Below are 26,095 nucleotides of genomic sequence, written 5' to 3' on the forward strand. Positions count from 1 at the left end.
GAGTTTGGGTCTAAGATCGCGGAATGAGGCCGCCTATACCGGAGCGAGGTGTTCGGAATTCAGGGACACGATAGATACCCTCGCTCAGCTATGTACATGTACAGTGGCAACAGTAATTTCATGAACCCGAACATAGTCAACACCGGCCCCAATTTCCCAACTTAATGGCTCGAGGACAATACCTAGGGAATCAAATACTAGTCAAAATCCAAGCTAATCAGTGCAATGCAACGTTCGGGATAAAAATGTTGTGGAGGGGTAAAATTTCGATTTCTAAAAATTCCTCAGAGTAGTCGTAGAGGACCCCGCATAGCCGACTTCCGGATCATCAATCGGAACTTTAGCAAGATCTGTGTCACTATATTTCCATTTGCATCATTTACTTGAAAACTTGGGAGAGATTGAAGCATACTTCATAAATAAGGTATGATAGGCTCCGGCAACTTTGAGGACGTATCAGTGGCATTCGGTATGGTAATTAGACTTTTCGTCAACTATTAAGAGCAATCCGATCACTTGTGGACAGCCATAGATTGTTTCAATGTATGGAAGCCTACTTAGCTTGTATCTTCAAGCTAGTCAACGTTTCTGAAGTGTAAGTCTTGACTAGCCTCACGCGGTTCTTCATCAAATAGATATTAGTTCGAATCTTGTTCATAACGCCTGTATCAGCCAAATCTTGATGGATTATCTACCCCGTATTCTGGTCCGTAGCCGTCGTCTGTGATATACTGTTAGCATCATAACATTTCAGGTAAGAAGATTGAACGTGTACGCAAATGAATCAAAGAGTGATGCTTGGTACTTACTGGTAGGATAATAGTCTTGACAATAATCACAGTAGTCAGTGCGACTACAACAAGTAGCAGTAGTGTCTGTACTATCCTTACATGCATTCCAGCTCCCTCACCCACAAGCACGGTTAGGAAAGCTAAGAATGGTACTGTGAATATGAACAGAGCCCACATCAGTAGATGGAGAATAGGGTACTCCATCATCTTCAAAAGTAGGGGAGGATTTAAGCTGCAGAATGAGGAGTAAGAAGGGGGATTCTTGACGCTGTAGGGGTAGAAAATGGAGAGAGGAGATCCGTAGAGCGTAGATGCTAGATGCAGATGGTTTCACGAGATGTAAGAGTCGACGTCGACGCGACGTTCGATAGTGACAAGATTCGACCCTACCAGACCATCGCAACACATATTGACGTGTAGTATATTTTGTGTTGCGGCCTGTGTAACTGCCGAAAGCGAGCAACACCACGCAATGTCAACATCGATGCCGGCACCGAGGATCCCAGACGCAGACCAACATTTGTAAGCTAAACCGTCAATACGAATTAAATCCGAAGTGCTGCGTAGACACTAAACTATTCAACCTCTTCGACCTCGTATACTTTAATTCTACATTCTACAATATCCAAGCAAAAGCTGGCTTTCTTCTCTAGATCTAATCGATTTGCAATATTGTTAAGCTGTTAACTGTTAGATCGACTAGACTTGATAGACTGATATCACAATGGCAGACGTCGAGACTAAGCCAGAATCCACCCCCATTGCTATTTTCAGACCAAACAATTTAAACAATGACGATGATGGGAGCGACTACGTTCTCCTCGCAGGATCAGGTGCCTCACCTCCGACCCTTGAAGTCTCTAATCTTCGACATCCGATATCAGAATCCCTGTGGTCGCTTATCATTGACCCCGCAAACCTCCCACCCCACCTTAAGCTGCCAGCTTCCCAGATCCATGTCATCGTATCAAACAATTCGGGTCTCAAAACGGCTCAGGGATACTATGACGGCCTTCTATCCCCATTGCTCAGCTATCTAAGGGTTGCACATACTACTCATATCACGAGTAGTCCTACATCGATCGCAGAGTTTACAACCCAGATTGCCTCAAATGGGCTCGAAAACCTTATTGTTCTCCTTAGCGGAGATACTGGAGTGACCGAATATATTAACGCGGTTCCAACCACTTCTCAAAAGATCACAGTTTGTGTTCTACCACTGGGCACAGCAAATGCCTTTGCCTCAGCGCATGGATTGGGACTAAAGTCTCTGCTTCATGGGAAACCAACTCTATTCCCCACTTTCACTGCCACATTCTCGCCCGGTTCTCGGGAAAATGGAGAGCCACTTAAGGAATCACTTACCAAGACTACCTCGATCCGAGGATGCGTTGTTGCATCATACGGTTTTCATGCCTCTATCGTTGGTGGTTCTGAAACACCAGAGTATCGAAAGCATGGCATTAACAAATTCAAGATGGTTGCGGAGGAAGTTATGAAAGGAACTTTCCTTGGTGGTGCGGGGAACGGCTTCCAACCTTATAATGCAACTGTAAAGGGAGTGGAAGCTGTGAAGGGAGGAACGAAACACTCATATCTGATGCTAGCTTTGGTTGACAGAATGGAGCCGACGTTCGTGATCAGTCCTAAGAGCCGCGATGGCCAAGTTTGGGCATTGTATACCGGAGATATCAGTGGTAAAGATCTGATCAATACGTTGATTATGGGGGCATATGCGGGTGGGAAGCATGTGGAACATGAAATCGTCGGATACGAGGAGAGCAAAGGCTTTAGGATCGAAAATCTAGAGGATAAAGAGCTATGGAAGAGATGGATTTGCGTCGATGGAAGATTTATCGAGGTGCCAGAGAAGGAAGGATGGGTGGAAGTTAAGGTAGAGGGGGGATTCCGCGTCCTCGCCTAGATCACTGGCTATTGAGATAGACTAGACCTCAATCCGATGTTTAGACGGTTTCGGCTATGGATTTGATTACCAAAGTTTCCATAGAGCTTTTATATCGAATCAAAATCGCTAGTCCTAGTGTCTAGCTTGATCGAGGGTATCCAATACAAGTTATTCATGCGTTTAAGCCGCTAATGCCGAAACCAAATTTATAAATATAGAAAGAACTTATAAGTTTATGAGTGTGATATCGATAAGGCATATATCGATATATCTAGAAAGAAACCCCTAATTAGATAAATCTTGAATAGTATCTTCATCCAAATCCCTATTCCGACCAGGTGCAACATGTTAATTCAATATATTCGTGCCTCGATCACTTGCTCGGCTAAACCCCGGTCGACCGGCCGGTTATAGCAGGGATGTCATTATTTCAACCAGCTCCTGTTGTACAACCAGAAGTAACATCCGACGTCTCTTGCCGCACCGCCCGCATTGAATTTATAACTCCCTTCGATATCGATCCAAGGTATCAATACTTTCGCTCGTAAGTCAACGTGGTTGAAATACGTACCCGTTCACTGTAGCAAATCTTCCGTTTAAAGTTACTAAACGTTGGTTTTCTATTCAGATAAAAGCTTCCCGCTAAAAGCTTCGTCCAGTACCGAACTTTCGAATCAAACTTCACCCCGCCGCTCGCCCACTATGAGCGTAGAACAACTTATGGACGAGGCCGCGGCCCGCAAAACCGCAATGAATCCTCTTCTCCATTCTTACATCGGAGGGCACCGTTCCAGTCTTCCTACCCCGTCTCTCTGTCTCTCTCTTCCGACAATTCAACGGAATTGCGATATCTTCCACCGGAGCCTCGAAGGCTTGGATATCTCATTCAGAGCTCATGTCAAGACTCATAAAGTATGGATATAAACAAAACTGCACTCCGTATTTCAAATCGATATCAGAGGGATTGGCTCCGGGGCTCATATGTCAATTAGACGATCGAAGTCACAAAGATAGAGCTCGGGCCGAAGCACCACTCTGTTATCACGTCGACGATTCGGGAAATCCGTGGGTTGAAGCCGTTAATCGATGACGGTACTGTCACAGACGTATGTTTCTCGTTCCCCTTTGGAGGGCCTTTGGCGTATATATGATGCTAACTTTGATAGGTTTTATATGGCTTGCCACCAGCAGCATCATACGTAGCCACCCTCTCATCCCTCTCAAAAAACATCCCCAATCTCCGTCTTCTCGTCGACCACCCTACCCAAATTGCGAATTTAAACTCCCTCCCACCGCTTTGTGGAAGACCCTGGTCTGTTTTTATAAAACTTGACACAGGTTACCATCGTGCTGGTCTAGAGCCGTCCTCGGATTCTCTAAAGGAACTTCTCAAATCCGCGATATTACACCGAAACATCTCAATTTACGGCTTCTACGCACACGCCGGCGACTCATACTCCTCCAAAACCGAAGATGATTCAATATCATATCTAAAAACCGAGTTATCGACAGTTTTTGCGGCCGTCAAGGCTCTCAATGAGGTTTCACATTCACTAGACGCCACAGATGTGAGCAATAGACCACTAGTCCTTTCCATCGGTGCAACTCCAACTGCACATGTCGTTTCAAATCTAAAATCGCTTGGTAAAGATCTCGGCATCGAGTTACCGGATAATTGTAGCCTAGAGATTCACGCCGGGAATTATCCGTTCAACGACCTTCAACAACTCGCCACCGGTGTCGTCCCACCACCCGACCCGGCATTCCCGGGCAATAGTTCTCTAGCATGCACAGTAAATGTCGAAGTTGTCTCCGTCTATCCTTCTCGAAATGAAGCTCTCATTAACGCAGGGGTTTTGGCGGTCGGCCGAGAACCAGGGCAATACCCAGGCTTTGGACGGGTACGAGGAAAGGAGAAGTGGGTTCTTGGAAGGATATCGCAGGAACATGGGGTTTTGACTCTAGATAAAGAGAATAAAGACCATGTTGGAGAGGATAAAGTTGAGAAGGCATTTAAGGTTGGAGAGAAGTTGGTTTTGGATATTCAACATGCTTGCGTAGCAGCGGCGAGTCATGATTGGTATTTTATCCTAGATGGTAAGGATATTGTAGTTGACGTTTGGTATCCTTGGAGAGGATGGATGTAAGCATTTGTACAGTGGTGGGATGAAGCCGCCTTAACTCTAAATCAAGCATCATATCCTGTCTCAAGCCAATTTTCGTAAACCATATCCGATAGGCCCACTATTTGCAAACTTCAAATATTGTGTAATAGAGAGGCAAACGGAAGTCGTATCTATGTACATATATGTACGTCTTGTCTCGTAAACCAGACGGCAAGCCTCCCACTGAGCGAGCGTAGGATAATTCTTGGCTCATGCTTTAAATATGGGGAGTATCAAAAATCGATCGGTAATATATCGAACTCCTTTCGCCCGTATTCTAGAAACCCATGAGAAAGAAGATCTTCGGAGAGCTAAACAGCATCATTCCAAAGAAAGCCCTCAAATTACAAGCAAATGTATAAATACCTTAACGCCAGCGTCGCAGACAATATTAAATAAAATCCCAGAAGCGTCGGCGCCCACTCACGGCGTGCTATAGGCTCTACTCAGCGGCTGAATATCAGTAATGTGTGGTACCCCATTTTCCAAATTCCCATCTGCAGCAGTACCAAAGCTGCTCCCCTTCGAAATATGCGCCATCTCCGAAGCTGTCCTCAACTGTTCTTCTTCTCGACCGGCCATACTCCCACGGTCTGCTTTTAGAAAATTGGGCCATCGGCGTTGTATTAATGCTTTTGTTGGAGGAAGACTTGCGGCTATCGCGCCGAGATTTTGTTCGAGGACTGAGTAGATACCATATGCTAGTGCGTCGTCTAGTGGCACAATTAAAAAATTAAGTTAGTAAATTAATTAATTGGATATAGAATATATTGAGTACAGCTTACAGGTTGGGTCAGTGGAATGTGTAGTTATTAACGATTTTTGGAGTTCTCTAAGTCTCAGAATGCTAGCGACGCAAGCTCTACGATACCCCCCAAAAACACGCATTTTAGTACCTTTAAAAACAACTAAGGAGGATCCTAGGAACGGATTAAAGATAGTACTTACATCGCACCAAGGGATAGCAATATCGCCGTTATAATTTTCTGCCCCAGAGGTAACGCCAGTCCTTTAAGTCCGTTAGTCACATTCCATTCTCAATCTCGTTTACCCCAACCTCCCAACATTATACCGGGGCTCTGCACCCAAAAAAGGGAACTTACTCCACAGTGGTTGTATGGGCAAAAAGCAGACCCAGAAGTCCATAACGATATTCATTATACTGCTCGCAACAATGAACCTGATTTCGTCAATACATTTAGAATAATCTGTCGGATGGACGTATGGATCCCATGCATAGTATAAAGGTCGACATGATAGTATAAATGCCACGATAAACGAGATCGTCATGCATCCGTTGACTACCATTGAGATGATAACAATTGCCCGAAAGATCGGAATACTCCCGAATAGTCGGATATAAGACGCGAGGACAGAGAATCGGGTCGTGCCTAGGATGGCGTAGTATACTACTGTTATCCCCCATGATATCTACGATTTTAAATTTAGGGGTTATTAAAGGCTTTTTCTTGAAGAAGATTTGGAAAATGTATAGGTGTAAATACCTTGTATATTGTATGAATATTCCCTGGTTTTGTATCCCAGATGTGATGGCCGGCCTGAAATACACTAAAAACTAGATTTCCAACAGATATTAGTATATGTTTCAAAGCCCAGAATTGTGAAATACGAAGTCAGAGCATACGTACGTATTACCATGACGATGCAAACGGCTACTATCATGACCTGAAAAAAAGGGGGATGGTATAACTGTAAGAAAATAGAATCTATATGTATACAGTTGGAAATTCTGGGGCATACAAGTACTGCTGCCATCAAGTAATCATCCATTCCAATTGTTCTTGTAACAAATTTCCGAGTATACAATCTTAATGATACCGTGATAACAGCTATTGCAGCAGCTGTAACCTGGATGCCGATAAGGATGCCACCTCTTGAATCATGGGGTAGAGCCTCCCAATCAGAATGTGTGATGTTCGTAGGAGTCCATACTCCGATTACCTCAGTTTGTGAGGACACACTCATCTCGACCATGTATTCTTTTTGGTTCGCGAATTCGGCACGTCGACGAATGAGTCCCTCTATCCGAAGTGAATTGAGATATAGATCTAGACGGTAGTATGTCGGTATGGGGTGTTTCTGTTGTAACATTCAATGGTCCTTGAATAAATTGAAAAATCCTAGGGCCCTAGCTTGGGGTTTGTATCGCCCCCCACAATTCCTAACAGCTAGGGCTTCCACCTCCCCTTCCTAAGATCCTCCGCTATTTCCTATCCAGCTTGCGTACTGATTCCCAACACTGGCCTGGGTGGTAAAAATTGGGATATCGGGAAGTGTATTAAAGTCGGTGCAATGGAACTAATTCGGCGTACAGTTTACATGGCAGCGAATACCCTCCAGCATAAATGTAATCCGAGTCGTTGATCAAGCGGGGCCAATACAATACTAGATTGAAATTTTGACGACGATAGGACCGATGATGTTTAAACAAACTCGATCCCGCATGCATAGCGTTTTTCTCACCCCCGGCCCGGGTCTACTAGCTACTGGCTGGCCAAAGCAAAGGTACCAGCAGAAAATAACCTTTAAGTTTTTTGACACCTCCTTACCGATTCCGCGGGGGGGCGATTGTCGTGGCCTAAATTTCTAGATTCAGGCATAATCGAACTCCGAGTCTCCGAGTCTCCGTCCGGAATACCCGCCAATTCAAACTTTCGGTGCCTTGGAGGAATAAATACGAATGTGTACATTGAAGGTTCTCCAATAATTGGCTAAAACGGCCGCAATTCAGGACTAATGCGGGCAGGGTGGTGGTAGATTAGTCGTATGCATTGTTGCAAGTTTTGCGTTGACCTTGGTTCCGTGGCCGGATTTGGAAAGAAGTGTCGCTAGGATCTCGTCCAGCTGCCACGAGGAAAGAATCGAGATTTGGAGAATCGATTACCTAAAACCTGACTAAGGTGTATAATTGAGGACGTATACGCGTAGACATTTGATTAAACATAATAGTACATCTCGGAAAGTGAAGAATTAGAGGAAATCATGACCTCATCCTATTAGCGGAAAAACTCAAACCACCCGATAACTCCAAAAAGTTTAAGAAAGAGAGAGAAAAAAGGTTGAAAAGCTAGGGTCGTCCTTATATACGGGCGGTGCATGCGGTGTGCCAGATGGCCCGCTGCCTACCAGCCAGCCATGTCTCAGGGCTTCAGTTTCGCCATACTATCACATTTCATCTTCGGCATCTTCCCTACTGCATCCCACCAGTCCATCATGTTCGGGAAAGTCCGTGGCTCCTCGACCTCACCGTTTTTCACCCTGACGTTAAACTGCTCCCGACTCCTGATCGCATAGTGATGTATCGCGAAAAGATCCGTTGTGATGGGCCGCCGGAAGATAAAAGGTACTTTATCACCCTTTTCTCCCACAGTCAGGGATTCGCTCTTAGTAATAAAGTTATGGTCCGTCCGAGGTTTCTCGTAGTACTTTGTCTTCACGATACTCTTGATATGAGCATTTGGCGATTTTTCCATATCTGACGAAACACACTCGGTAAAAGCTGCTCGAAGAGTTCCCTCGGGCTTAAGGATATGGCTGTTATTGGTATGAAGGAGCATGTTGATCCCCAAAGCTCCAACCGTGGCGTTTTTATCCATCGAATGGAGGAAATTTTGGAGCGTAACATCCTTCCGTTTCTGTTCAATGAACTCGTCGACATCCAGATATGCAATCCAAGCATGTAGGCTGCCATAGCGAGATTGACAGGCGTTGTATGCCGCAAACTGAGCGGTTTCGTTATCCGTAGCGGGTGGTGTCCCAAGCCAAGTTATATACGAGGCATTTAATGGCAATTCGTGATAATGGTTGGAAACTCCACCCTCCTCTGACTGATCCACCAGATAAAACCTTTGAATGCCAATATGGGCATAGTGATGTAGTATAAACTCGGGAAGAGTCGCAAGGTCCTTCGACATGGGCACGCAGGCCGCTAAGTACATCGGATCCGTTGGTTTCAGGGAAGGCGCGGTAAGGTTTATAGGTGTCGCGTGGAGGGTCTTCCGTGGCGAGATAAAGGTGAACGAAAGCAGAGACAACAAGATCATAACCAGGACGCATAGTAAAACTAGCAGCCGGAAGGCTGTCGAAGCCGTGTTCATCGCGACAAGGCGTCGAGCAGTCTATTGGATTACGGGCCCCTTAAGTTTCGGTTCAGGCCGTCTGGTGGGCACGTAAAGCACCGTCGTGATACTGGCGATATTCGACCTCTAAACCTCGCGGTTGGACGGTGTTTTCGTGAGCAAGAGCCGCCCCAGCAAATTCACGCCGTAAAAAGGGGACTAGCTCTTCATGATAAAAGAAAAGGAGATGTCGAAAACCGGACCAGCCAGGAACGACCAAGAAGCCAAATATCTCAACCACCAGCTGGTGCCACCGGGAATTCCGCACCGACAAAAGGAGAAAAAGAGGCCTTAGTGACAGCTGCACAAAGACCCTTTTTGCGCCCAGTTTCAAGCGAATTCTGCCATGGATTCTGCCGATTCCTGCGGGGAAATTGGGCTGAAAGACCGGTCGAGAGCCACCGGAATGGAACCCCTGCACACTCCGTCAAGGAGGATCTGGCCCCGACCGTTCGTTTAGTCGCGAGGCAAAGCTTGCCCTCTCGGTTCCGCACGCGGCAGCCTGCCTCAACCTTTGATGTTATGCATGTTAGCGTTAGTTGGTTAGCGATTATAATATACGTAACTCGAGGCTATGTTGTTATGAAGTTCAAGATCCTGCGGTATCGTCGTCACATTTGCCTTTGAGCAAACGAACCCGAAACAAAGAGGGAGGTTAAAACAAGGCTTCAGGAGCAAGTCAACGTTGGCCGACGTTTAAATATAACTCGAGGCCGACTCGACTCGATTCGACTGGCCTGGCGAATCGGCGTCGTGTTGGAAGCTCCATTTCTCGTATTGTACTTAATAAAACCGTCTCATCTCTGACTTCAACCTCGAACCTCCGATGAACACAACGTTCGCTATCTGAAGCCGAAACGAAAAATTTGGTTTCTTCCACTCCTTCATGGTTCTGAAAAGGCAGATTAAAGCATGAGTGGGCTAGCGAGACCATCGCCCTCATCCTCGACGGAGACGCTGCCATCTCGTAAGCTTAAGCCACTGTGTCCGTTTATATTAATATTTGCTCGAGTGACTCGCTAACGAATCCCTGGTAATTAAAATATAGGAAAGGTACTGCAGTTGCTTTCTCGTTCCAGTCGTTATGTTCGCATATACCTGGGAGAAATAGACGTCGACTGGCGACACTATCAGGTTCCAAAATGGGTAGTTACTCTACCCAATGGCAGGAAGCAGCCAGTCAACTGGTCTAGTTCGAGTTATCAGAAAACGGAGATAGATTGGACTGGTCGTCTCATTGGATCAGAAGGGCACCTTAATGGACCGTATGACCAGTATCAACAACCTGAGAGTAGCCCGTTGTATCCGGCGCGGTTTGAAAAGATGCACCCGAGCTTCAAAGTATTCGATCCTATGCCTCCGGATAGGCCGAGGGATTTCAAATCGGCCAAGGAATGGAAGCAAAGGTTCTGTAATCCTCATACTTTCCTCGGTCAAACCCAGCAGGCGGCAGTCCAGTACTTCTTGGCCGATAATCTAGAAACAAACCCTCCGAAATTAATTAATCCGACAGCCGGGTGTCGGTTCATGGAAGTCATGGTGGACCACTATCCAATATTTTGCAGCTTGATCGAAGCGTGCGAACTGGACTCATTGCTCCTATTAATGAGCATATGCAAATATATCAGGCGGCGGATTTTAGACTCGCCAATGTTTTGGAAAGAGATCAATATCACAGCCTACACTGCGGACCGCTCCGACCGAGTCCACCGAGACTACCGGTTTGATACCGTATCGGAGGTAGTTCCTGGACGGGCGGGGAAATGGACGGGATCGCCATTACACATCTTATCCGGACTCAAAACACATGAACCAACGGCTCACTGGATTCACCGCTCCTGTTCCATCAGCTACGAGGAGAGAGTACTGTCCAGCTTGCCTCTTGCTAGCCTTACGAAGCTCACTTTAGATGGAAGCGACATCCATTGGAACTGTTGGTATCAGATACTCGGCGTGGTACTTCAGCAGCTCACATTTCTCAGTGTAAGATGGTGCCGAAGCCTATCCCTTGGAAGCATAAGCTTTGATGTACTGGGGCACTATCTAGAAGAAGCTCAACAACGACGGCCTGTCACCTCGCCACTAAATATCATGAAACCTTGCAAACTCAAGACTCTCTTAGTTTGGGGAGTCCGTGGAGAAGGTCATCATAATTCCCGACGTTACAATGAGTCACGAGACCGAGATATTCAAATCCTTTACGATAGCGCAGGGAGCTCACGTTTTCGAACAAATGGAAATGGTGTAAAAAGTCTCTATATCCAGTATTGTAAAGTACTGGGGATCAAAACAGATTATGGGGCTTGCTCTGCCACGGGTGGATATTGCTGGAACGAAGAGTACATCAAAGAAGGCAACTTCGACTATGGAATGGTTGATATGGATAACACTACCGTTCTTGGAGGTAATGGCCTTACCGACTCGAATGTTGAACCAAAATTCGCAGCACCTGGCTACCTCGCCGCGAGAACGTGCAATAAGTGCGATATTACTCTAGAATCACACATATGTCGCGAATGCGAGGAAGCAAGAACGTGCTATATTTGCCTCCGTTATGTTTGTATCGACTGTGATCGGAAGATGACATTCGCTACCCGACCGCTCGATTGGAGACCTATCAGGACAAAAACCGCCCTTCCGGAGTATATGCCGCATAAGTACTGCGTCTCCAACTGTTGTAACTATTGCACAAATGCTGGTAGGTATGTTTGTGTAGAGTGCAACTTTCAGTCCCAAGAAGAAGCGAGGAAGCTGCTGTTAAGCAACTGTACAGGCTGCACCTGTAATCATATGCCCGAGGACTTCTGTCCAATCCGAATTCCCATCGATACCCAATCGGAAAGACATGGCAAAAAGCACCTTACGGTGTGCGGGATGGATGAGTGTGACTCCCTCATTGTGGCTTGCAAGAACTGCGATAATGGACGCGATGTAATGGATTACGGACAGCGGTGTAGCGCCTGCGCGATCCCAATTTGTTGGGTGAGTTCCCTTCTGAAGAATCCTCCCTCCCTCATGAATAAAATCTAACACTTACGGTAGACGTGCGCAAGAACCCCTTGTCCATATTGTCCCACTAGTTACGAGCGCCTTTGCCCCAAATGCGTCGTCCAACATACTTGCACTTGTTATCACTCCGTTCGTCGAACCTCAAAACGAAAGCGGGGGAAATCCAAGGGTGAATCTGACGAAGCTAAACCTAGCAATAGGAAGACGCATCAGCCTGGTTGCCCGTTACGCGATGTCCAGACTCAGGCAGAGCTTCCATTAACAACGACCCTTAGATACCACGATAGATACATCCTTCCCGGAGGGGAAGTCAGAACGGAGAGAGGTCTCACTGACATGATGAACAATGTGGTTAGGTGGTATCCTAAGGTGAAGTTAGAACCTGCATGTGATGACTGTGGTATCGCATGGTGGATACAGCCTAGACACGACGACGTTCCTGTCAAAAGACGTCGAAGACTGTTACGATAAGCGTGCGCGCTTATGCAGATGCGGACTATCTATATTTTTCAACCAATACACTCATTCACTATCTCTTGTCACGAATGTCTTCTCTTTTTATGTTTCCCTTTAGTTTGTCGGCTGAGTCTTTTAATGACTGGAGTTTTTTTGTTAGGAGTTTTGGGAGAGTACCATGGTGGATATTGTTTTAGAAACTTCTAGGAGTTATCAAGTCAAAACCCTCACTATTAGCAGGTAGCGAGTCGAATTCTTTCTGCTTCCTTTTTGTTTTGAGCGAGTGTCGGTGTTTTTGGTCTCGAGAAGTCCCAACTAGGGCGACTACTGGCATACAGCTAGGACCTCTTCTCTATCATTTTTACAAGTGCACAATCACAATATATATATACCCATAACCATAACGAAAGTTTCGCTTCGTAAATATCTAAAGCAATATCATTATAATTTGGTAGTCAAAAACTTGCCACCCGTCGATCAACTATCATACATATTGTACTTTATGGTACAAGAAAAGAAATTATTCTACAAGAATAACCCGTCACTCCTCTATCTAAGCATCGAGTCCGTCGGTCTCGCAAACAGAGCAAGGCTTCTCCAAGATAGCCTCATAGACAGCAGTATATGCTGGCTTCTTGTTTAGTCTCTCGTCCCATGGCAGAGCAGCGCCAGTACCGGCCCAGACACCGGGGATCCAAGAGTACTTGTCACTGTATTGCCAAAGAGTCATACCAATGCAGTTTGGAACGTTCAAGCAAGCCTTGGTGACAGCATAGTAATCCTTGGCTTGTTGTCCGATTTGGGAGGTGGTGTAGTTGGCAATATCGTTTCCACGACCGATTTCGTATCTGATATCGACCTCGGTGAGGTACAACAATAGACCGAATTCGGTGAACTTCTGGAAACCGGCGGTGATACCGGCTTCGTCGACTTGTCCGACGATCAAGTGGGCCTGGGCACCGACGGCACCGAGTGGGTAACCTTGGTCAACGAGGGACTTGAAGAAAGCGGCGGCAGCGGTAACTTTAGGTGTGACGTATTCGAAGTTGTAGTCGTTGATGAAGAGAAGAGCATCTGGATCTTCCTCGTGGGCCCAGGTGAGTGCCCACTTAGCGTAGTCAGATCCGAAGAGGCGGTAGAAGATGCTGTCACGGAAGGTACCGTCTTCGTTGAACATCTCGTTAACGACATCCCACTGGTCGATCTTGCCCTTGTAGTGGCGGACGACTGTGCGGACGTGGTTCTCAAGAATTGGCTTGAGAGTAGCCGCAGTCCATGGGACAGCAGGGTTGTTGATCCAGTTAGGGAGCTGGGAGTGCCTATTTTGAAGTTTCATTAGTATTCAATCAGGCATATTTTTGCGGCAGTTGAGATTTATATTCATACCAGACCAAGGTGTGACCACGAACGGCCTGGTCGTTGGCATCAGCCCAAGCAATGAGCTTGTCACCGAGTGTGAAGTCGAAAACACCTTGCTGTGGCTCGATAGTCTCCCACTTCAAACTGTTCTCATGAGTGACTCTGTTGAACTCAACGCTGCCAGCGATAGCAGCGTATGGAGCATCTTCCAAAGTGTAGGATTCTAAGCATCGCCAATAATCTTGGTCAGCGGCACAATTTCGCAATCAAAAAAAGCCACACCGCGTGTTCCCTGCGATTTGAAGGGACCGTGCGCGCGATGATATTGGCATCTTGGTATAATGCACTTCAGACATACCAGTAGCGTGACCGAACCATCTTCTCTGGAGAAGAGCCATCTTTCCTCCAAGGGCTTCATATCGTCGTCCTCGCTTTGCGGAGGAGTGGAAATGTGTCATATCAAGTTGGTACTTGACCTTGTTAGCGGCCGGAACGGTGGCGCGCTTGTCGACTGGAGTAGCAGCGACGAGGCCGGCGGCGAAGGCACCAAGAGCAGCGAGTGTTGAGACCTTCATGATGATTGATATGAAATTATCGATATGACGTTTAAAATTATATATTATACCCCGGAAATAGTTGTTAAAAGGAGAACGATGTTGATAAGAGCTGGAGATCTCAGAATCTGGAGTACAAAAACATGGGGGAATACACCAGGCTTTTTATACTTGCATGCTCGCGCAAATCTGTCAACCTGGGTATATTCGAATTCAATTCTTGCGAAGTTTAGCCAGACCAGAGATGAAAGGGATCAGCGATAGTATCGCGCTCTTCCCGCCGGTTGGGTAAATTGGAACCATGTTCGCCAACTCCCCATAGTCATCTTTGTCTAACCATGACCATGACCATGGCCATGATCTGAGTGAAGTTCATGGAAAAGGGTTGGAAGAAGTCTGTGCCACCTGTTGCCAAGACACATGGAAAGGCCCTTGTCAAATGCATCGATGCTGCAATATTACCCGGGACTATACTCCAAACTGCGGGTTTCCAGAATCCTTCTCGTCAAACCGCAGTGTTAAACGTGCGGTGGAACATTGGATGTGAATCGAATGATCCGGGTGGGGATGGTAAGCTGCTGTGCCATCGAGTTTCAATATCTGTATTGGGAGAGTGGGAACAGGGTTATGGGGCTAGCACGAGCTAGACCAAGGCGGCTCTCCCCACAAGAACCGTAGAACCGGAGGGGTATCTTGGTCGATATATCCCCGTTTTGGCTATATTCGTATGAAGTATCCATGGCAGTAGCTGAGCGAAAACTGGGTCTGGAGGTAAAAAACAGCGAGCTGGAAGAAATGCAACATTCATAGGGCCAAGCTGCAGCTGCAGTCCTCGTTGTCAAAATGATCCGATCCGGTTCTCCACTGTCGCTGCTTTGTGCTAGTAACCGTCGGCAGGGAATATCGGATAAATGTGCAATGCAATGGACTTGCGAGAAAACTGGGGAAGGAAAGACACCACCGCCAACAAGTGCAAATCCCCAGATTTTGGATCCACCACGGTCGTCAAATTTGCATTTAGGTTTGCAGATGCCGACTCCGTATTTTAGCCTAAACAATCCGATCAGGATTGCAATTGGATACAGAAATTAAAAGGAGTAACTAGAACTTTCGTGTCTTTGTTGGAGCGCTGCACTGCACTATCGATATCATGTTCATGGACCTTGGAGCGCGAGTGTAAACCAGATCCCATCTGGAGGGATCAATCCTGTGCATTGAAACAGCCGCGAAGATTGAGACCTTTTCGCCGCCGCGTGGCTCTTAATTTGTAAAACCGCGGCTGCTATTGACCTTTTGAGGGTCAGTTTCGCAGAATGGTTAGACCTTAGAGATAGTCTCAGTAAGCTGTGCGGATTTGCCTCTTAGGCAGGCTGTTCGAGTAAATCTGGCTCTTTTTGCCATTCCTTGTTACTCTTAGGAAGTCTCATGGCTCGCAGCCTGCTCAATTAGCTAGATGAGACTGATTATGACCAATCACCACATAACAGTGGAGCACGCAGGTAATCGGTTCCACAGCGGCAGTCTGCTAGCTGGCACACATCGACACGGACGAGATTCAGATTGTTTTGACGAGAGAGCCTTGATTTTAACCAGGAGGTCGTTTTTGATCTTGAACCAGCCAAGGCTCTGGGACTTTGAGAGCCCAGATGCCAGGACTCTGGCACCCGAGCGGGTATCATTATCCAGTGCTAGCTACTAGCTGCTGTATCACCAAAAGAAAGTGGGGAATGCAATGATGCTTACGAAATCGAACGAGAATGGTGAATGGAAGTGGACATCATTAATGTTAAACCCGTAGAGCGCTTCAATCTGCAAATGCAAAGATTCATAAACGTTGTTTGAATGGAGGAGTTGATTGTTAACGACAGCAAGATCTTAAGAGCAAACCAACACAGAGCCAAAACTAAACCTAAATACTAAATCTTCACGTCTTTCTATAAATCGATCTATCTATTCTCATCTAGCTAACGTATACACTGTATTTGCGCCTCGAATACAAAAAAGATACAGACATATCCCTCCTAAAAGCTTCCAAAGAGCGGCTTTCCAGCTGTTAAAGTCAATATTATGATCATTAACTTTTCTGACAAACTGCGTTTGACGTCGCGTTCGTGGCGCTGGGCCACTTGCATCGTGCATGCTTCCACGGTCAAGCCACTTGTCCAGCCTAGGGAAGTTATTATTTTATTATTCAAGTTTATCCGGCCCCGCAAACTCTATACAATATGGTAGTAAGGATTACGAGTCAAGGTCATTCGAACTTTAGGAAGAATCGTGACGAATAAAAGTACCAATTTACCCGGAAAGCACGCACTTTAACCAAGATTAGGCGTGCGTGGGCTGGGACAATGCCTGCACCCGAATTTCTAGAATCGAAGGGCTTAAGGCGGTTATGCAGTAACATATGCAACATGCAACAGCCATCCAAATTTGCGAACGCGAACCCTCCCGCCTGCTGCATTTCCAGAGCACATGGCTTTAGCCCTCAGAGACAGATGGACTGCCGGCATATACTACATGTACGATGTATGTAAGTAAGTACTTCAGGATTTTTACCCTTGCCTTTACAAGGTATTTTAGGGGTTTGGGCCAATAGGCATAACTGGAGCTGGTCCGTGAGCGGGTCCTAGTTTTTTTTTACAAAGTTTAAAGCCTTTCATACTTTTTTTTTACCTCCTATTCGAGATGAAGTTTGTGACAATTATCAACCTCACAGAACGTGGCTTCGGAAAAGATATCTTCTTGAGGAGACTTGGCCGGGCTAACTCGTAACTTGGAAGGAATGTAGTAGTGATGCTAAGACATAGAGTTGAATTCTTTCGACATGATATTCCACCATCGTTATGCTTCAGCCACCAAAATGCAAGCCTTTCGCCAGCAAGCAGCCGACGTGAATACAGGCAAAAATGGAGAGTTTTTTTTGGCTCAAAATTCTGCTAAATAGATGTTACTGGGGTTGATTTCCGACAGCCTAAAGTCCTCACCCGCGAGCTAACTAGACATGCTCGATAGCCGAAGACTAAAAGCCGGAGTGGTTTTTTTATATATATCCTATTTGCATAATGGGTACACAACCTCAGCTTTGGGAGTTCAAAATATCTCAGCCTATGCGGTTTTGAAGGAATGAAAATAGTGTTTCTCGACCTATAAATTTTGAAAAAAAGTCAAATATGTGTGTTCGTCGTATCATATGACGGTGGGGTCTAGAGCTGTTTCAACGCTCAGACCTGGTTACGCACAGAGGATTCCTTGGTACTTGGTAAGATATCCTGGTCGAAGATCATATCAGCCAATTGTAACGTGTAATGCCTTTACACTCACGGAATAATCCGAAAAGTAGCGTCGCAAATTGGGTGTATCATTCCAAATCTGAAAGGAGTCCCGTGGTACCTAGCAATTTAATTGAGTGTGCTCGGTATATATTTCATTATCATGATATCATGATATCGATACCAAAAGATTAGATGGTGTATTGATCCATGGTATATATAATCTGATTGTCTTAAAACGAATTTGCTATCGCAGCAATTAAATTGCCCGTCATCTCATATTCTACCGTTATTAATATATTCCTAAGATATCTTAGTGCTTAAGTGCCAAACTATCGTATACATAGGCGTAATTAGGTTTCTTTCGTAGATTTCATTACATACACGTATACAGCTGGTCTTGAGACTAGGAACTATACTATAGCTTTCTGGGATCCCGGGATTCGAAGTAAACATAATTTGAACTTTAAATTTCTGATAGATGTAAGGATATGTACACGTACCTAAGCTTATTTGTATTTACCAGACCTAACTCAATCGCTTAAACATCGAGCTTGAAAAAACCCGAAGACTCTATATTTATAGGAGAATCTTACGTAATTACACTCATAAGCTTCTTGCCTGTTAGACCGCATGCATCCATAGAGTGCAACTGACCGGGCCAATTGATTTTACTTCTCGAAATCTTATTAGGCTATTTGAGTATAATATCACAGACGGCCAGTTGGAAAGCTTAATGATAGTGTGACTTGATTTATTCTTGTCAAATGACTATATAGAATAGATTGTGATATATATGTGGATCCCTCACTGTCGGTCTTGTTCTCCAGGTGTAATCTCCTTAAGCCAGCTGCCCGTCAGAATTTTCAAGTAGTCTAGAGTCTTGCCCTCGATTTATCCCACTGTTTACTTGGTCCTCTTTCCTGAACATATCTGCATCAAGACGAAGTAGCTGCTGGGCATCTGTTGCCGCCCAACGTGGTAAAAAGTATTTTGAAACGTCTTGATTCTCTTGTCGTGCTCCAAGCCCCCAATCAATACTTACGTTCGTGATAAACTTATCTCTGAGATCCGTAGCAACAGCCTTCCCAAGCATTATGACACTGAAGTCTTCCACCGCCCTCTCTATTTCTTCGGAACACGCAACTGCGAACTTCATTCCATAAATCACACTGTTGATCTTCACACGGCTCACAATATCCATTCGAAAGTGGATATGGATATGTCGAGGAACACTTGTGGCATGTAGAAGCTCAAAGTAGTCTATTACATTCACGATAGCCTGCTTGGGGATTTCAGCCCAGACTAGAATGTCGTAGTGACCACCATATCGATGTGCCGCTGGAATCATTGGCTGTCGCTTGCAAAGACCTGCGATGAAGTCACTTGCACGGTATGTCTTCTTCAAATATCTCGGGTCGACAATGGTAATTCGAGGGTTTGTGGCACTCGTCCAACGACGGCTGAGAGCAGCTTTTCGGAGAACCCACATCAGGCTATTAGATGTGGAGATCATGGGGGTTGGAATCTTCTCACGGTTTAGATGATTTGCTGCATGCTTGTCAAATTCTGGACTGTTCATTTCGAGAGGTTCTGGGACTGGCTGGGAGATATCACGGAAAAGCCCTGCCCTAATGATTGTATCTGAGTTGTATCCAAATGATTCACCATCTGAGTAGCGAAATAAAATATCTGTTGGCAGCTTGAGTTTCCTGCCATCTTTGCGAGCGGGAACCTCTATCTTGTCATGCAATGCCATAAACTTGCGTTTCTTTGTCTCCGAGCTATACTTCGCAGGAACTTTGCATGGTGTATCTGGTACCTCGTCTCCATCGTCGCTCGAGCTCGAATCATCCGTAAGAAATAGAGGAGACTTTACCGGCGTGGTATGCGAGAATGCCGATAGCCTCTCTCTCATCTGTAGAATATCTCGTTTCTTTTTCACCTCTCGGTACATTTTAATAACCTCATCGTCATCTCTTTCTCGAGGAATGAGATGAACTCCTGCACTTTCGGCCGCCGCGATTAATTCTTCCTTTACTGCGTTCCATTTCCCTTCTGGATCCGTGAATGAAGTGTCGATGAAGATATCTTTGAATATGTTTAAATTTCTATCTCTCTCGTTCGTAAAATATTGGTCAAATTGCATGACATATGCCCCAGAAGAGATATTGATCCCAAAGCATCGGTTTAGTACATTCCGAACAGCTGGGGGGCCGAGTTTCTACCACCGGCGTAGGACGTATAGGACCACGAGGTTTGAATCAGTCCACGTATGGCGATATGGTGTAAGTGGATCGTAGATGTTTTCGGACTCTGGTTCTTGTGGTTCTGGTTCCGTGGTGTCGTTGTCAACACCGTCTATATTCTCTTCAGCTAGTGCAATGATATTTGTGAATACTTTTAGAAAACATACCATTTTCTTCCGGCTGTATTTTCTCCTGCTCTTGATTTTCTACTATATTCTTCTTTCTCCTGGCAGCGCTTGGGAAAAGTACTCTGTTCACGGGTTTTTCGCTTGGAACAAATGGTGTCTTGTAGTACTTGCTATTTGGAGAGATCCGGTCAAAGGCAAGGTGGTCACCTTCGGGAGAATGTAAAGTAGGTTTTCGGGATTTATATTTATTAACGCTGATTCTGGTTCTTTTTCGACCTGTCCAGTACCCACTGTCATCATCTTCATCATCTTGATCGTCATCTGAACAGTGGAGTAGATTTCTTTCTTCCTCCTCCTCGGGTAGTTGAGTCAATGTTTCGGGACGTTTTGGTGTGCTCAGCGTAGGCCATGCTTCTTCTTCTTCTTCGTGATGTATCCCATAATTTATATTCGATAACTTAAATATAGGGTCCTCTCTTTCCGGTGTATTCATTCTGACGTCGTGATCCTCTTCAATTATGATACTCGTTTCGTTGTTCTCGACCATCAAGTTAGTCACTCCCCCGGTTTTGTCCATTCTACCCTCCATATCTGCCCGACTAACTTCCTTCTTGAGCTCTTCGCAAAACATGTCGAAGGGATTCCCTCCGTCATCGTCATCCACCTAGGAACGAGCGATATCGGAAGTAGGATCCTGGGAAATAGGATCAAGTTGTGGCCCACCATCCGCGGAGCTTGGTTGATCCATTTGTCTATTCTCGTTCTGAAAGCTTGTACAGGCTGGTATGTTTTCGTCTGAACTAGATTGCTGTGGGACCGTTGGACCTTGTGGGAATATATCGGTTTCTTGTGTTTCGAATAGGTTATAAACTGGGCATTGGGTATGAGGGACAGAAGCTGCTTCGACTTCTGGGATTGAGTCTGTTACGGGAGGCGATATGTATAGCATCGGAACCCGATGGGGTGGGTCCATTCCTTGACCTGGATTGGTACCGTGGGGTTGGCTCATGTTGGTACGGAACAGCCGTTCGGTATTCTGTGCAAATGAAAGACAATCGAAATCAAATAATAAGAGGGAAAGGATAGAAAAGCGATTTACCACAACAAAGCTTTACTGGAAAGTGTAGATGCTAAGTTGGCATTGTGGTTAGTTGGGAGCAATGATGGGGTTGGAAGGTTGAGTTGAACGCTCAGAACAAATATCTCGGGCTGACTTTCGAGATTTTGAGGGTGGGCAACAAGCTTCTTATATAGTTTCTCCACCAAAGCTCGGCCATTGTAGATATCATCACGCTCTCGCTCAGCATATCTAAACTATAAGACACTTGTCTCACCAACAGGATTACTTACGAACTGTAAGTTTGAACTGGATCCATGAAGTATTCTTCTCCGAACTTGATCATGAAACTAATCCATTGAAATAACCACCCTGCGGTTCCTCTCGGATTAGCATAAGCCAATCTTAAACTGCAAATCTAATAGTCTGGAGCACAAGAGGCTCAAAGTACGTCCAACTTCATACTGCGTAGTCGAAGTCCATCTTGCAGGCTTGATACTACTGTCTCAAATTGTACGAGAGGATCGCGCTAGTATCTATCTCTAGATACCCGGGACGGATTCTACGCTGAGCAATCTATCATCAAGACACGCCATCGCCGAATATGAAGAAAATGATTCATCACCTATGTCTCAAACATTGTCAAGAATACTTTCCCACGCTATGATATTGATTTGGGGGGGGGATCTCGGCGATGGCTGGAAGATATATAAATCGACTGCCCCCCTCTTCATGATCATGTTTAAATTGTCCTAGACCCAGCTTTTCTCGCTCAGCAGTCACTCCGTTTGCTCTTATAGTTTCGTATGTAAAACAATCTCTTCTCTATACAGTTTGCGTATTATATGGATCGCTAACTTCACTAGGTAACTTGAACTACCCGAAGGCTTGAAACCGAATTAAAATGCCGTTTAACTGGGATGTACTTGATCACGAGGCCCTGAGTGGCATAGGCACTGCAGGTGAACTCTGGGAAGCCGAGCCTCAAGATCAATACCAAAATTTCTCAGATGATATGAAAGCAGAAGAGGACAATAATCCACAAAGGATTGAAGCCACAGCACCAATCCCAACTGGAGTTTGCCCACACTGTGGTAGCAATCTCATGGGCGAACAAAAGGTACTTTTAACAATCTTTGATAACAAGCCTACTTCTTGGTGTACTTCCTTATAGCCAGGGGTTTTCTTTTCATTACTTCAACGACAGAAAGATTAATGAAAAGTGATTCCGCAGCCGAGCGAAGACGCATCTACCGAATTTGAAGTGTTAGTCTACACGGATTGTAATAGAACTAGCCCACAGAGCTCTCCAGCAAGCACAACACCGAGCTCATCCTGTTCTGTAGATATCAAGCCCAATGATCAAATTATCATTGACTTGACTCTTTCTGACGACGAGGGCGGTCATGAAGCTGATTCCGATAGTGTTCGAATCAATCCATATACCGGTAAACGCGTCAACCGCTGGACGGAAGATGAAAAAACCGACTTGTATGTTCTGAAACTTGCGTATTCAGTCAACAATGAAGAACTTAGCAGAATTCTCAGCCAGAAACACCAAAAATTCCGTGGGAAAAACTCGGTCGTGGCGCAATTTACGGAGTATAGATATACGGCACTCAATAAAAAGTTATATCTAGAAGTCGCAACAGCTATCATCAATGATAAGCTATACAAATATTCCAGTTTTACCAGTGGGCTCAAAAGCGCGGCTCGAAGGGTCGGTGTTGCGCTGGTACTGAGAAGGAAAGAGGATATTCGCATTGCAGATACTCCCCTAACATGTCGAAACACCAGGAGGGATCGAGGGCCTGATGACGAAAACAGCGATAGTGACTCTTCAGTCTCTTCAAGCAAGTAGAACTTGTCAGACGAAGACATGAATGAAGAGCACCGAGTCCCTCACCGGCCCAGACGACCAATTCAGAAACTAGCACCCGAAATCCTATACCGGGCATACAACCGGTCATCCCATGGTCGAAATGGGATAAATGGATTTCGCTCTGGGAAGTTTGCAGGCAGCGACAACCAGGTGCCTATCTTAGCAGAGTCCGAGTTAGAACGATTTGACGTTTCACTCGCTTTTCATATCGAAGGCGAAAAAATGGACGAAGGCAGCGACTTTGTCAGTACTACCCCATCGCTACTATGGGCTTTACATAAAGCCTTTAGAATGCGGAAGAATGCAAGAATCTCTATTATCGACAGGTCGAAAATACGTCAGCCGATACAGCATATTTCCACAATTCGGCCAAGGATGAGGGCCAAAGGTCTGCTCGAAGGTATCAGCTACTCCGGGAAATTGGAGTACGTCGTCTACGGTGAAATCGAGGCCGATGGCATAATCAACGACTTCTCCCTAGAGAAATTTTTGCAAATGGTCAATTCGGATAATCAAATACAAAAGATCTTGGGGTCTGATATCCTATTCAATAGGGCATACCAAAAATCGCTTATGAAGTTTGACCTCATCTGTCAAAGTCCCATCAGAAGATGGAGTCTAGCACACGTCGTCGGTACGGTTTTTAAATTTTTATTTGATCAGGAGGAAAATCACCCTCTTGAAGGGTTATTCAAATCTAATTTTTCAATCGATTGGGGGCTTGAGGGGCGGATAGAATAATTAAACAACGGCGGGATATTTCATAATTTTCCCCTACGGCTTCCAGCTAGTGGGACGTCTTCGATATAAATAGGCGGAGATCCATGGAGGGGTTTTTTCTAAAATATATAGAATCACTGGGTTTCTTTGGCTAGCATTCGGGTTCAGTCTTACAAAGTTTATTCCGAGTTTCTAAGCTTAGCTTAACTAGCTTAGGCCCAAGATAATCAGCCATGCGTGCTCCCAATATTTCATTTCAATATACGATACCATGATATCACTAGCTTCCTATATCTACTTTGCGACACTATCTAAGAGGTTTCATCAAAAAGGTTTCAATACTTTTCGATTAGATTACATCTACCTGAGCCGAATTTTGCCAAAGTGTAATACTACGCTCGTACAATCGATATAATAGGCTTCCTTACTGTATATTTCTAGACTGGCTGTGTAAAAACTAGAACTAGACCACCGGCTATGTGCATCGATCGCAACACAAAAGTCTGGAGGCTAACCAAAAAACAACAAGCACGCAACACAAAGATCCGAGTCTGGTTACGAGACTGCAACAAACAATTGTGTTGTCAACCACGACGTCGACTCGTCCTTAGACATCTATATAGCTACCTATAGACTTGCGCTTGCGTCTAGCTAGCTAGTTTATCTCATCAACATATAGAAGATAATAATTACAAGAGCGTCGATATGAAAAGTGATGCGAAGGAATATTAGATATTATATACAAGCGTGCAGGAGTGGTGCATTCAAGTATGCGTGCTGTCGTCTCATCATTAAATTACAGAATGATAGGTTTAAAACAAGTCTAGAAACAACAGAGGAATGGGTGGTCGCACGCGTGGACACAAAAAAACGCTATAAGGAGCAAGATGGATAAATAGAATAGTCAAAACAAGTTCCTTAATCGACGAGGATGATATCGTCCTCGTTCTCATCTTCATCTTCATCTTCATCTTCATCCTCCTCCTCTTCTTTTCCCTCTTCGTCTTCGTCCATCTCTTCATCTTTAATGTCACCTTCCTCCTTCTCCTCCTTGCCATCCTCCTCTTCCTGCTGGCTGGCAGTAACATACCCGATTTCCTCGAGTAAGTCCTCTGCGATCTGAAAGATGGTCCTGGAGTACAGCACGATGACACCTCTCAGGTGTGTCAACGTCTGTTTTTCAGTTTCGAGACGTTCCATCGCTTCTTCAACAAGCTCATCGATGTTGCTGAAGGTTATCTCCTGGGCCAAAGGGATATCCGTCGACTTGATCTTTGCAATCTCCTCGTCGAAGATTGCTTGCAGCTTTTGAAGCTCGGCCTCGGCATATCGTCTCAACGATCCGGGGCTGTGGTACTTCTCGAGCTTCTTGCGGCCGAGGCCGTGGTACTTATAAAGACCACGGACTGTCATCGTCTCCGGGTTTTTTGATGGCCCCGGAGTTGCCATTTTCGATGGCCTCGAAGAAATTGGCGGAGATGTCTTTCTTTTTAGACCCCTCGGGGTCGATGGCTCGGGTTTTGGCCCTTTTCCGGGCATCCTCGAAAGGATGGGAGAGGCCGGAACAGTCAACATAGACTGGGATGGGTGTTCGGAATCAGAAATTTCTTCCATCTTGAAAGAATTTCTGTAGAGACTTTTGACTCTGTAGTCATCGATTTCAATTAGCAACCAGGACGCGACTTCCATTTTTGTAGATAGGTAGGTAAGGAGGTAAGTAAGAATCAAGCAGACACCAACATACGGTTAAGGGATAGATAGATACTTGATAGACGCTAACTAATTGCTAACGGCAATTGGGTAGTGACTCTGACGATAGCTAAGACGTAGATAGAAAGGTATCAATGCCGTTGTCAGAGAGCGTGATGATGATCAGGACGTTGCTAAAGATGCTGTGGAGAAGACCGTGGAGTACGTTGTTGGATAGATGGAGGTGTCAGGGAGATGGCGTCGACGTTTAAATAGTCGTAAGTTCCGTAACTAAGGGAACGGAGTTCACACCAGGAATATCAACATACAGAGAGCCTATGTATACACATAATGGGGTGACGGAGACTGTAGTTTACGCTTCCACTACATTGCTCGGCAACACGACTTTAGACTTGATCTATTGAGAGAAAGTGCGATTTATGGCTTATTTCATATTCAAGCCTTCCAGGCCTGGGTACGAGACAATGTTCAAACTTGAATATCAAAATGTAGTATTCCTATTCTGATAATACCTAGGTAGTTGACGAACTATTATTCGACCTAGTCTCGTATATAGACGGTGTGCTTGCACCAAAGGACCGGACCCATGGTGATAATATTATTTTCAAATGTTTGATAATAGCGACATGGTGGGGGCAACTCTAGAATAGAACTTAGACAGTTGAGTATACTGCGGCACTAGAAAGGAGTGCGCATGCTCT

At 45.3% G+C, this 26,095-nt stretch overlaps 12 protein-coding genes across 12 annotated transcripts; 5 read left to right on the forward strand and 7 right to left on the reverse strand.

Moving 5' to 3' along the window:
- Positions 1 to 1,515: 1,515 nt before the first annotated feature.
- Positions 1,516 to 2,715, forward strand: AOL_s00076g506 (uncharacterized protein; the record flags this gene model as incomplete). The annotated part of the gene is made up of 1 exon (XM_011123058.1): positions 1,516 to 2,715. The coding sequence occupies one exon, from the start codon at positions 1,516 to 1,518 to the stop codon at positions 2,713 to 2,715; it is 1,200 nt and encodes a 399-aa protein (XP_011121360.1).
- A 684-nt stretch (positions 2,716 to 3,399) lies between these two features.
- On the forward strand, positions 3,400 to 4,844 carry AOL_s00076g507 (uncharacterized protein; the record flags this gene model as incomplete). Its single annotated transcript, XM_011123059.1, has 3 exons — positions 3,400 to 3,609; positions 3,690 to 3,803; positions 3,864 to 4,844. The coding sequence occupies 3 exons, from the start codon at positions 3,400 to 3,402 to the stop codon at positions 4,842 to 4,844; spliced, it is 1,305 nt and encodes a 434-aa protein (XP_011121361.1).
- A 441-nt stretch (positions 4,845 to 5,285) lies between these two features.
- AOL_s00076g508 (uncharacterized protein) lies at positions 5,286 to 5,750 on the reverse strand (the record flags this gene model as incomplete). Its single annotated transcript, XM_011123060.1, has 2 exons — positions 5,286 to 5,575; positions 5,648 to 5,750. The coding sequence occupies 2 exons, from the start codon at positions 5,748 to 5,750 to the stop codon at positions 5,286 to 5,288; spliced, it is 393 nt and encodes a 130-aa protein (XP_011121362.1).
- A 2,273-nt stretch (positions 5,751 to 8,023) lies between these two features.
- AOL_s00076g509 (uncharacterized protein) lies at positions 8,024 to 8,980 on the reverse strand (the record flags this gene model as incomplete). Its single annotated transcript, XM_011123061.1, has 1 exon — positions 8,024 to 8,980. One exon carries the CDS (start codon positions 8,978 to 8,980, stop codon positions 8,024 to 8,026), a length of 957 nt encoding a protein of 318 aa, XP_011121363.1.
- A 933-nt stretch (positions 8,981 to 9,913) lies between these two features.
- Positions 9,914 to 12,481, forward strand: AOL_s00076g510 (uncharacterized protein; the record flags this gene model as incomplete). The annotated part of the gene is made up of 3 exons (XM_011123062.1): positions 9,914 to 9,968; positions 10,050 to 11,983; positions 12,044 to 12,481. 3 exons carry the CDS (start codon positions 9,914 to 9,916, stop codon positions 12,479 to 12,481), a joined length of 2,427 nt encoding a protein of 808 aa, XP_011121364.1.
- A 538-nt stretch (positions 12,482 to 13,019) lies between these two features.
- AOL_s00076g511 (uncharacterized protein) lies at positions 13,020 to 14,400 on the reverse strand (the record flags this gene model as incomplete). The annotated part of the gene is made up of 3 exons (XM_011123063.1): positions 13,020 to 13,785; positions 13,853 to 14,048; positions 14,184 to 14,400. The coding sequence occupies 3 exons, from the start codon at positions 14,398 to 14,400 to the stop codon at positions 13,020 to 13,022; spliced, it is 1,179 nt and encodes a 392-aa protein (XP_011121365.1).
- Positions 14,401 to 18,489: 4,089 nt separating this feature from the next.
- AOL_s00076g512 (uncharacterized protein) lies at positions 18,490 to 19,797 on the reverse strand (the record flags this gene model as incomplete). Its single annotated transcript, XM_011123064.1, has 1 exon — positions 18,490 to 19,797. The coding sequence occupies one exon, from the start codon at positions 19,795 to 19,797 to the stop codon at positions 18,490 to 18,492; it is 1,308 nt and encodes a 435-aa protein (XP_011121366.1).
- A 75-nt stretch (positions 19,798 to 19,872) lies between these two features.
- On the reverse strand, positions 19,873 to 20,656 carry AOL_s00076g513 (uncharacterized protein; the record flags this gene model as incomplete). The annotated part of the gene is made up of 2 exons (XM_011123065.1): positions 19,873 to 20,009; positions 20,065 to 20,656. 2 exons carry the CDS (start codon positions 20,654 to 20,656, stop codon positions 19,873 to 19,875), a joined length of 729 nt encoding a protein of 242 aa, XP_011121367.1.
- A 33-nt stretch (positions 20,657 to 20,689) lies between these two features.
- Positions 20,690 to 21,034, reverse strand: AOL_s00076g514 (uncharacterized protein; the record flags this gene model as incomplete). Its single annotated transcript, XM_011123066.1, has 1 exon — positions 20,690 to 21,034. The coding sequence occupies one exon, from the start codon at positions 21,032 to 21,034 to the stop codon at positions 20,690 to 20,692; it is 345 nt and encodes a 114-aa protein (XP_011121368.1).
- A 952-nt stretch (positions 21,035 to 21,986) lies between these two features.
- On the forward strand, positions 21,987 to 22,943 carry AOL_s00076g515 (uncharacterized protein; the record flags this gene model as incomplete). The annotated part of the gene is made up of 2 exons (XM_011123067.1): positions 21,987 to 22,202; positions 22,317 to 22,943. The coding sequence occupies 2 exons, from the start codon at positions 21,987 to 21,989 to the stop codon at positions 22,941 to 22,943; spliced, it is 843 nt and encodes a 280-aa protein (XP_011121369.1).
- Positions 22,944 to 23,186: 243 nt separating this feature from the next.
- On the forward strand, positions 23,187 to 23,705 carry AOL_s00076g516 (uncharacterized protein; the record flags this gene model as incomplete). The annotated part of the gene is made up of 1 exon (XM_011123068.1): positions 23,187 to 23,705. One exon carries the CDS (start codon positions 23,187 to 23,189, stop codon positions 23,703 to 23,705), a length of 519 nt encoding a protein of 172 aa, XP_011121370.1.
- Positions 23,706 to 24,602: 897 nt separating this feature from the next.
- Positions 24,603 to 25,373, reverse strand: AOL_s00076g517 (uncharacterized protein; the record flags this gene model as incomplete). The annotated part of the gene is made up of 1 exon (XM_011123069.1): positions 24,603 to 25,373. One exon carries the CDS (start codon positions 25,371 to 25,373, stop codon positions 24,603 to 24,605), a length of 771 nt encoding a protein of 256 aa, XP_011121371.1.
- Between the last annotated feature and the right edge of the window lie 722 nt (positions 25,374 to 26,095).

The sequence above is a fragment of the Orbilia oligospora genome (genome assembly GCF_000225545.1).
Source record: "Orbilia oligospora ATCC 24927 unplaced genomic scaffold scaffold00076, whole genome shotgun sequence".
NCBI classification, from domain to species: Eukaryota; Fungi; Ascomycota; class Orbiliomycetes; order Orbiliales; family Orbiliaceae; genus Orbilia; species Orbilia oligospora.